The sequence below is a fragment of the Nannospalax galili genome, unplaced genomic scaffold (genome assembly GCF_000622305.1).
Source record: "Nannospalax galili isolate Female #2095 unplaced genomic scaffold, S.galili_v1.0 scaffold895, whole genome shotgun sequence".
NCBI classification, from domain to species: domain Eukaryota; kingdom Metazoa; phylum Chordata; class Mammalia; order Rodentia; family Spalacidae; genus Nannospalax; species Nannospalax galili.
This window is the reverse complement of record NW_008336435.1, coordinates 769,379-779,347: the sequence shown is the minus strand read 5'-3', so window position 1 is coordinate 779,347 and position 9,969 is coordinate 769,379. Positions and strand designations below refer to the sequence as shown.

At 40.1% G+C, this 9,969-nt stretch overlaps 1 protein-coding gene across 1 annotated transcript in view; it reads right to left on the bottom strand.

Annotated features, from left to right (window-relative positions):
* Positions 1-6,025: 6,025 nt before the first annotated feature.
* The window catches only part of Cwc22 (CWC22 spliceosome associated protein homolog), a 72,105-nt gene continuing 68,161 nt past the window's right edge, over positions 6,026-9,969 (bottom strand). The window contains exons 18-19 of the mRNA XM_029562550.1: positions 7,634-7,778; positions 6,026-6,883 (exon numbers count right to left, since the gene is read on the bottom strand). Of these exons, the coding sequence (XP_029418410.1) occupies positions 6,278-6,883; positions 7,634-7,778 (751 nt within the window). The 3' untranslated portion in view covers positions 6,026-6,277. The remainder of the gene's footprint in view (positions 6,884-7,633; positions 7,779-9,969) is intronic.

Here is a 9,969-nt window from a genome sequence, read left to right as displayed (position 1 = left end):
GAGTCTTGAAAAACTAACACAGGCAGAGTATTTGAGGTGGTGAGTATGAGGAAGGACAACACAGATGGTCAAGAAGAGCAGTCCTGCGCTGGAGAGATGGCTCAGTGGTTAAAAAGCACTGGCTGCCCTTGCAGAGGACCCAAGTTCAATTCCCAGCACCCACATGGTGGCTGACAACCATCCATAACTCCAGTTCCAGGGAATTCAATGCCCTCTTCTGGCCTCCAAGGCATTGCACACACAGGTGCACTACATACATGAAGGCAATACACTCATACACATAAAATAAAAATAATGAAATATTTATTTAAAAAAGAGCAGCACCTTCATGGCAGTAAATAAACAGTCTAGCCTCATTAAGATTTGTGTGGCAAGTAATTATAAGAAAAATGACACTTTCCCCTGCTAGCAGGCTAACATGGCCCATGGAGTCCTGGTTGCGATATACTATATATACATACACATATTTGACCACCTTTTGTTTCCCACTGTAAGCATTTGGGTTCATTTGAGAACGGGTCCTTGTATTGTTAATGGTTATTCTTAGCCACTAAGATGTACCAATAGATATAAGTAACTGTTGCTGGGGCAGTTAGATACAAATAAAAAGTAAACACAGAACCACAGTGGTTGCATTTAGGTGTTAAAGATAGTGATTGTGATGATTAGCTTTGTCAATTTGACACAACCTCCAATCACCTGGGAAGGGAGCCTCAGTGAGGTTGGGTTGGCCTGTGGGCATGTTTATGGGGGACTGTCTTGAATTGCCTTGCTGTAGGAAGACTTACCCTGAATGTGGGTGGCATCATTTCATGTGCTGGGCCCTGGACAATGCAAGAGTGAAGAAAGATAACAAAAAGCAGCAAGCTAAGTAAGGAAGTGTTTGCTCTTTGCTTTGATGGTGGATGTGATGTGACTAGTTGCTTGAGTTCTTGCTTTGATTTCCCTAAGATGACAAACTGCAACATGGAATTGTAAGCCACAGAAACCTCTTCCTCCCCTCAGTTGGTTTTGGTCAGGATATTTTATCACAGAAACAGAAATGAAGCTATGATGGGGGGCGGGGGGTAGTATGTTGGTTTTTCAAGAGCAATATTGATAGGATTTGCTGATTTGGAAATAGGAACACATCAATGAATATAAGGATTGGAGGAAGGAATAAACAGCAGGGAAGTAAAAGAGACCCAGATGTGAGGGAGAACTGTTTTTGGGGTACCAGAAACTGCAAGGTAGGAGCAGGATTATGAACTGAACATGACAGAAGTTTTACAGCAAAGTGAAGGGCTGCTGAAGCCATCAAAGTCAAGTTTCTCAAGAGTGCTTATCCTTCTGTAAGAGGAGGAGAAACTGAAAAATGACTTTTGAAAAAGGAATGCCACTACAAAATTAAAAATAAAAAACAAACAAAAACCAGAAAGTGTATAGAGTGACCACATACTCAAAAGCTGTGGACCATCTGGCTTAAATTATGTAATTTTGGCTCATTTGACTGGTGTGGAACTTCAGATTGGCCCACATCAATATACTGAATGTGAGGATCACAGACATGTGTCACCACACCCAAACATCTGGTCCATTTAAACTTAAAGATCATTGTCAATATTGGAAAATCAGAAGCAACATAAAAATCCTTATTGGTAACAGGTGGTCAACTTCAGGCCTCCAGGTCTACAGGCAGGACTGGATGTAGCTGAGCAAGTGTGGCTGCCTGTAAATATCTGCAATTGATTACACAGTGCAGTTGATCCCACTAGTGTGATTTACCTGGCCTTTGTAGGTATTTATGTTTGCAATTTCTGGGCTACTGGGACGAGGTCAGCTTTAATGACATTTTAATAAAAGTAAAAATGGTAACAGCAATGAAAATAACAGTTCTTAGTTCCAGGCACATACAACAGTGTGTTCCAAAGGTCTTTTACTCTCTCAAGGACATATTACTATTGCACCATTGTGCTGGCATAAAACTTAGACAGAGGTTGAGAGGCCTGTCCACAATTTCTACGGTCAGCAAGGGGAGGGGGAGGGTGTGAAATAAAAAAAAAAAAAAAAAAAACCAAGCAACATTAAAAGGGAAGTTTCACAAAACTTTTAACTTAATTAAAATGGGAAATTTGGGGTTTTGAGGCCTGTCCACAATTTCTACGGGCAGCAAGGGGGGGGGGGGGGTGTGAAATAAAAAAAAAAAAAAAAAAAACCCAGTCAGACTTAAATGTGCAGTTTCCAGATACTGTTCACTTAATGTAAATGGCAATGTTAGTGGATATGAATGTGTTTTTTCTAAAAGTAATCACCTCTGCTTCAGCCAGACTCCTGCTTTTTTCTGCAGTACCCAGATACACACCCCAGTGTCACTGTGGGTGGCCCTGTCCTCCTTTCTTCTACCTGTGCATAGCTAATCTGAAGCGAACTAGACAGTTTTAATTTCTGACCACAAAGAATGGATTTGGAGGTGAGATAGTGGTAGGAGTGGAAATTGGGAGACTATCTCCATTTTTATTTCCAGTAAATATAAAACACATAGATATGATTAGCTTCAAGAAATGTTCATTGTAATGGGACATGCAGCAAACTCGAGTTTTCAAGGACACTTAGTAAGGAAACATGAGAAAGGAAGGAGCTGTATCAAATCCAAGGATGAGGGGACATATAAGGTCAGAGTAAGGAAAGTCACGACTGTCTGCGGGCTTGATTAGGTTCTGGAGCTCATAAGGTGAAAGTGTACAGTAAGGGGACATTTCATGGAGGGCACCCTGGGCCCCTGGGGCTCTCTCCTATATCATCTTCAATGGATGTTAAAGTTCATGTAACTGAAGAAACAATCTGTGGAATGCTCATGGAACAGAATGAAAGTGCATGAGAAGTCAGAAAGGATACTTCACTAAATTGGAAAACAGAACTGGATTGGGAAAAGGAGAATAAAGATTCTAAAAACTCAGGGTATAAAAGCAACCATGAAATTAGAAGGGATAAAGGTCAAGTCAAAATGAGAACAGCACAGACAAGGTTTTAAAATCCATAATTCAAAGTTCACTATAAAAAATCTTTTTTTTTTTCCTCCTGGCAACACATTGTGAAGTACTACTTTCAAGAAACATGTTGCTTGAGCTAAAAAGTTAAATACAATTAATGCTAATGTAATGAGTACAAGAAAAACAATGGGAATTTTTTTTTGTTTTACCTATATCACATCTAAACTCCAAGAAATGCTTGTATTAGTTACTTTTCTATTGCTGTGACAAAACACTGGTCAAAACCAACTTGGGGAGGAAAGGGTTTAATTTCTTCTCACAAGTTCCACATCACAATCCAACATCAGGGAACTCAGGGCAGAAACTGACACACAGACCATGGAGGAACACTGCTCATTGGCTTGCTCCTTGGCCTATGCTCGGCCTGCTTTATTATACAATTCAGGAAGGGTGGCAGTATCCACAGTGTGTTAGACTCTCCCCACACATCACTAAACAATCAAGAAAAATCCCCAAAGACATGCTCAGATGCCGCTCTGTTAGAGACAAGTACCCAATTGAGGTTCTCTCTTCCCAAGGGTGTCAAGTTGACAACTGAAGCTATCTAGCACAGCACTTTTTCTGTGTGGCTACTTTAAAGTTAAAAGAAGGGGGGAAAAAGAGTTAGGTGCCATTTTTAAGTGAGATGAAAGAAAGCAATGGTAAGAAGCCAGTCAAAGGGCTTGATTTGTCTTCTGGGAAAAGAGAGGGTCGAATGCTCACTTTGGGCCAAGTCATTTTGTTATCATTAGAACTATGAGAAATAGGCACCAGAAGACTCTTAGAAGAACTGCAGTAAGAGAAAAGGGATTAGTTTATAAGGCTCACGGAGCTCCTAGGTGGCAGAGCTCCCAGCAGAATACCACCTTATCAAAGAGCTACTTTGATCTTCATAAGCAACCTCACTCCCATCAGCAATTACTCATTCTCTCTGCTTTTGGTTTTCCTTACTCCATTTACCACATGTAGATCTATGATATGTTGCCTATCGTCTTTCTCTTTCTCCCTCTGTCTAACTATACTTTCTATAAACCTTTGCTTTGTTCACTGTTTCATCTCCAGTATCTAGAACAGACTAGGGCATGTAGTAGTTTGTGGTAATACTATATAACACCACATTATGGCCATGACTGAATAAAAGTAGCATGATTCAGCATCCATTTTGGCCTGAACCTGTTCCTTCCGAGTTCTCTTGAGCTTTGCTCTCAAAAAGGGATTGTTCTTTCACTGAAGCTGTACACCCAGCATAAAATGAAAAGAAAAGAACTGTCTTATCAGTCCTTTCTGATCCCTATGGACCTAGGACAACACACACACAACCACATACAGATGTTATCAATTTAACCTATTATTTACAACACAAATGGGATAATCTTCACTGCTTCCAATAAATATCTGGTTTGCAGTGCTTACTTGATATGTAACACACACACACACACACACACACACACACACACACACACACACACATATATCATGCACTATTCTGGGTCAAGGAAGGGTCATGACCTCTATTTTTAGGTTACCAGAGGAACTTTACACCTAGCAGACTTGTTTATACTATAAACCAGTTAAGATTAACTTTCTGGTTGCAAGGTTGAGTAAAAGTCATTTGTCCAGAGAATGTCCATATTTTAAGTCATTCCCAGAGTAGTTTAACAAGCTTTAGTTAGATTGTAAAAATAATCTACTTCAGTACTTTTTTAAAGTCTTAACTACTCAGTAAAAATGGGTTTCTCAGGCTGGAGAGATGGCTCAGTGGTTAAGAGCACTGGCTGTTCTTACAGAAGACAGTGGTTTGAATCCCAGCACCCATAATGTGGCTAACAACCATCTGTAACTCCAGTTCCAGGGGATATGATGCCCTCTTCTGTCCTCTGCAGGCACTGCATGACACAGGTGCTCATACATACATTCAGGCATAACACTCATATACATAAAAGAAAAATTAAAAAAAAAAGCTTTCTCATTCTTACACTTAATAGTTATGAATTGAAGTTAAAATGAAGTAAAAGAAAATTTTTTAGTTTTCTTTCATCCCTCCTTTTCTTAAACAACTAAAGATCAGTGTCCAGGTAAAAGCAATAAACTATTATTTCCTTTAAGGAGACTATATGTTCCTTAAACTCAGTTTATTCAGCTATACTTCTGTGAGATGCACACTCTTCTGACAATCTCTGCTATCAGTATTTATCCCTTGAAGGAATACTGCAGGGAAATCTCTAAAAAGAATTCCTTTATGGTGTCATAGTTAATTAACATTTTTTTCTGAGGGATGAATTTATTCTCATGGACTTTACTGTACAAGTATTTAGATAATAAACAGAAAAAAATCTGAATAAGAGTATGTTAAAAACTAAACATTAAGATGGCCATCTATTACTTTTAAACTGCACTACCTAAACTGGGCCATATATACTTGAAGGTGAATAGCACAAGAAGCCCATCAAGCTTAGATGCCTGTCAGCCATTCTGAAGTCTCAGGTGACATTTTTATTTCCAAACTAACAAATATGGGCACATACTGGAAAAAGTTACAATGAAGAAAACGCTCATAATTATTTTAAGAAAATGGAAATACTTCAGAGGCTATGCATATATCTCATGACTATGTTTTTTAAATGATTTACTAATCCAATTAAAAATTAACTATACATTAATTCATCATGACACAATTTTAAAGCTGATAAAAAGCATTAATCACACAGAATTTTATAATTTAACATATCCAGCAGCCCCAAGAGAAGAAATGCAACTAAAGAGCAGTAAGTATAATTAAGTGTGCACCACTTTAAAGACCAATATACACTTGGCCCCATCAAAATACCTGAGCAAAAAAAATACATGCTACCTAATTTAAGACATAATATGAAACTTGTAATAAATCCCCTATGTTAAAAACTGAAATGATTTATTTTGCTCTTTAGTTATATAGAAAAAGCCACTAGTAATTATAATAATCTATAATAATTAGAAACATTAAACATTTTCTCAATTCAAAAAAGTAACTGATTTGATGAGTATTTGATCATTTTATTCATAAAATATAAGCAAGACTTATACTCCTTTTCTGTTGAGACTTTTTTCTCAATAGATTTACATGGAGGACCTTGAGATTATCAATTATAAAACATGTTGAAATAAAAACATGTAAAAAATTTACAAATACAAACTGATACTTTACACAAGAGTTTTCTATAAAGTCCATCAATGCAAAAATACTCCTTTGAACTGAACATAAGACATGTTCAGTCTGTTATTTCGTAGAACTATTTTTGTTTTGCTGGAGACTTTTCTCTTCTCCGGTCCTGATTTCTCTGTGACTCTCTGGAATGTTCAGAGTATCTGTTAGGTTTTTCCCATCGTCTCTCAGAACCATTCTGATACCTGTCTTCATCACTTCTATAGCCCGAATGTTTCCTGTTCCTTTCCCTTGACTTTGATCTATCTTTTCTTCTAAACTTTTCACTGTCCTGATTTCGGGTACTTTGCTTCTCGTTTTCAGGAAAAGAATTTCTTCTCTCTCCTCTCTTCCTTGGGTCACCATGCTTGTTTTCCAAACCCACGTGCACGTGTTGGTCTCGGCCATTCCCAACCCTGCTGTAGCTGTCTTCTTCCGAAGGACTACCTCTGTCTGCCTTGTGTCTTGTTAAGGGAGCTCTCCAATTGGCGTCTCTAGAGTTGTGACTTCTATGTCTCTCTGCCCTTGGTTCTCTCTCAGTCCTTGCTTCCTGGTGACTTTGCTCTCTTCTTCCTTCCCGGCTCCTGTCACTTGTTGGTCGGTCCCTAGCTGATTTGTCTACTTTACTTCTAGTTTTCTCTGGTCTCTTCTTCCTTGTGTCTTTTGCTGCATGCAAAAAATGAGATATAATTATCTTTTATTTTAATCTAAATTCATAATTTAACAGTAACATTTACTGACATGCTACATATTACTTATTTATATAAATTGGATATGAAGACAAACTGAACCATCTGAAGACAAATTTCTTTGACAGGGTCTTTGGAATTCATTATGTACACCAGGCTGGTCTTAGGACCTCACAGAGATCTACCTGCTTCTGTCTCCCGAAAGCAGGGATTAAAGGTGTGTGCCACCATGCCCGGCATCTCAAGACAGAATATTTTAAAAGGTGTATAATTTTTAAAAATATCCAATGTGGGCTGAAGAGATGGCTCAGCAGTTAAGAGCACTGGCTGCTCTTGCAGAGGACCCGGATTCAATTCTCAGCACCCACATGGTGGCTAGCAACCATTAGTAACTCCAGTTCCAGGGGATCTGATGTCCCCTTCTGACCTCTATGGGCATTGGACAACATGAGTTCACCTAGTTATGTGCAGGTGATATACTCATATACATAGAACAAAAATAATAAATAAAATGATTAAAAAATATACATTGTAATGACATACAATGTCAATATCATTATAAGCTACCAGTACTGTTTCAGACTCAAGTTCTAATATGATCTTTTAATAAACTACTGCAAATGCAAACAAAAAAATGGTACACTGCCACTTACATACACTAAACGGAACAGAAATTCCAGCCCATGGAGCCTATGTCATGTGAAACATTAGTTAATTCCAGCTCTGGCACACAATCAAAACACAATGATCACTACAGTAACATCACTCCCTAAAAGGAGTGGGACAACTGGGTTTATTTCACAGAATAAGCACCTTATTCTATGAAAGCAGTAGTTTCCTGGTTCCATCAGAGCCACTGGCTGAACTGAGAGGAGACATGGTGTGATACAGTTACAGGGGCTAGGAAAGACATAGAAGTTTGGTTTCTCACAAAAACTTCTAAAAGACCTTGAAGAATTCAATTTTACTGTTGTAATAAAAAATATAGGGAAATAAATCACCACTTTGAGTTAAACTAAGCACGTAAATCAAAAGCACTGAGATGACTAAAATTTCAAATTAACATGACTAAGAAAGGAAAACATGACAGGAAATCACCTATTATTGCCCCAACTCTACCCAAATTTCATCGTACCAACTTCCATTTCTTCTGTTAGGTGACTACCCTCAGCACAAGGTCTGATGCACTGGCTTGCCAGTGAGAACTTCCTTCTTGAGTTCTCAGGCAGCTCCCTAAGCAGAAGCCATCTGGCTCTACACTAAGCCCACGTCTCTCCAGCCCTGCTCTACACTATTGTGAGGGTTCTGCTGATAGCAAACTCTAGCTACCTAACAGCATGCTGTATACTCTCCTCCCCTCTGCAATGCCTGCTTTTCACTTTTCTAATTTGGGGGCAGTTCATATTGCTTTTATGCTATTTGGCATTTTAATAATGAAACAGTTTCCGAGTAAAACTGTATGATAAGGCAAATTAATTTTGAATCAGCAAACTTCCTTACTGCAGCAATGCATGCTGTGTTACCTGTTCTTAAAATGGATCCCATGAAATACACTCTGTAGAATTGAAAGAACTAAATGTTAAATGAACAGTATTTGCATTATTTCAATTCAAGAATAAAATTTCCTGTGAGAAAATGGAATCTTGTTTTAATAATACGATACACAAAAGAGACCCACAATTTTGGTCATCATCTTGTTTGTCAAACACTTGAAATACAACAAGCTAGGGAACAAGAGTATACATACTTCCCTTCCAATCTAAGGCTGTAGGGGGAGGCTGCTATCTATCTGAAATTGGCATTAAAAAGTAGTAATAATTTTAGTTCCCTGGGCTACATGGCCTGCCAGCCTGCTTCCTGGACACCAGGGCTGAGCTCTTGGCTCGTAGCCACCACTGCTTCTTGATCCTTTGCATCCAGATGGACCCAGTTCCTTCTTGAGGTCCCCCGGAGCCCTCTGGACCTGGTCTCACCCTCACCTCCCTCTGCTTCCCTGGGCCTGCACCACCCGCCGGCCTCTCTCCAGGATAAGCAGATTGTGCCCACCATGCTTTGACTCCCCAAGTCTCATTCACCCTCCCAGCTGCCCTCCCCACCCCTCCTCCTAGCCTGGGTCCTGTCCCATTCCTTGTCTTGGTGCCCCAGACACCAGGGGAACCACAACTGCTTCCTGTTCCTTTGCATGCAGACCAACCCAGTTACTTCTTGAGGTCCCCAGGAACCCTCTGGGCCTGGTCCCGCCCTCACCTCCCTCTGCTTCCCTGGGCTGCATGGCCTGCCAGCCTCTTTCCTGGACCCCAGGGCTTAACTCGTGGCCCAAGGCCACCACTGCTTCCTGATCCCTTACATTCAGATGGACCCAGTTCCTTCTTGAGGTCCCCAGGAACCCTCTGGGCCTGGACCAGCCATCAACTCCCTCTGCTTCCCTGGGTTGCACAACCTGCCAGCCTCTTTACAGGATGCCGGGGCTGACCTTTTGGCTTCCTGATCCTTTTCATCCAGACCAACCCAGTTCCTCAGTGCAGTCCCCGGGAGCCCTTGGGGCCTCTTCCCACCTCCATCTCCCTTTGCATCTGAGAGTCACCGACACCAGCTGCCCAAGTCCAGCATCTTTCCTGGGCCCAGCTCCCAGGCCAGTCCAACCCCCAAATTCCTGAGGCCAAAATCTTTCCTGGAGGGAACCAGACCTTAGGAGAAAGCCTGAGAGCATCTGATCCTCATCTGACTTGGGCCTCTGTGGGAACTCCTGAAGACAAAAAGCAATCTGGCGACTCCAATATAAAATCAAAAGAGAAAACGAGAAGCTTAGAAAAATCAGCTTTTCATGCCCCAAAAGTAAACCACAAAGGCACATAAAGTTTACAAAAAGAAGCAGACCTAAGCTTGAAGACTTGAGTCTCACACAAGAATCAGAAACTACAAAAGAAATTCACATGTCAAAATCATAGAGAAAAAATAATAACATGAAAAACCAAAATAAGATATCCTCATCAAATACGAATAGTGCTCTAGAGGAGTACAATGAGAACACCTTAGAGATAAAGCAGGGCATGGAACTCAAAACAACAATTATAAGCATGATAGAAGAATT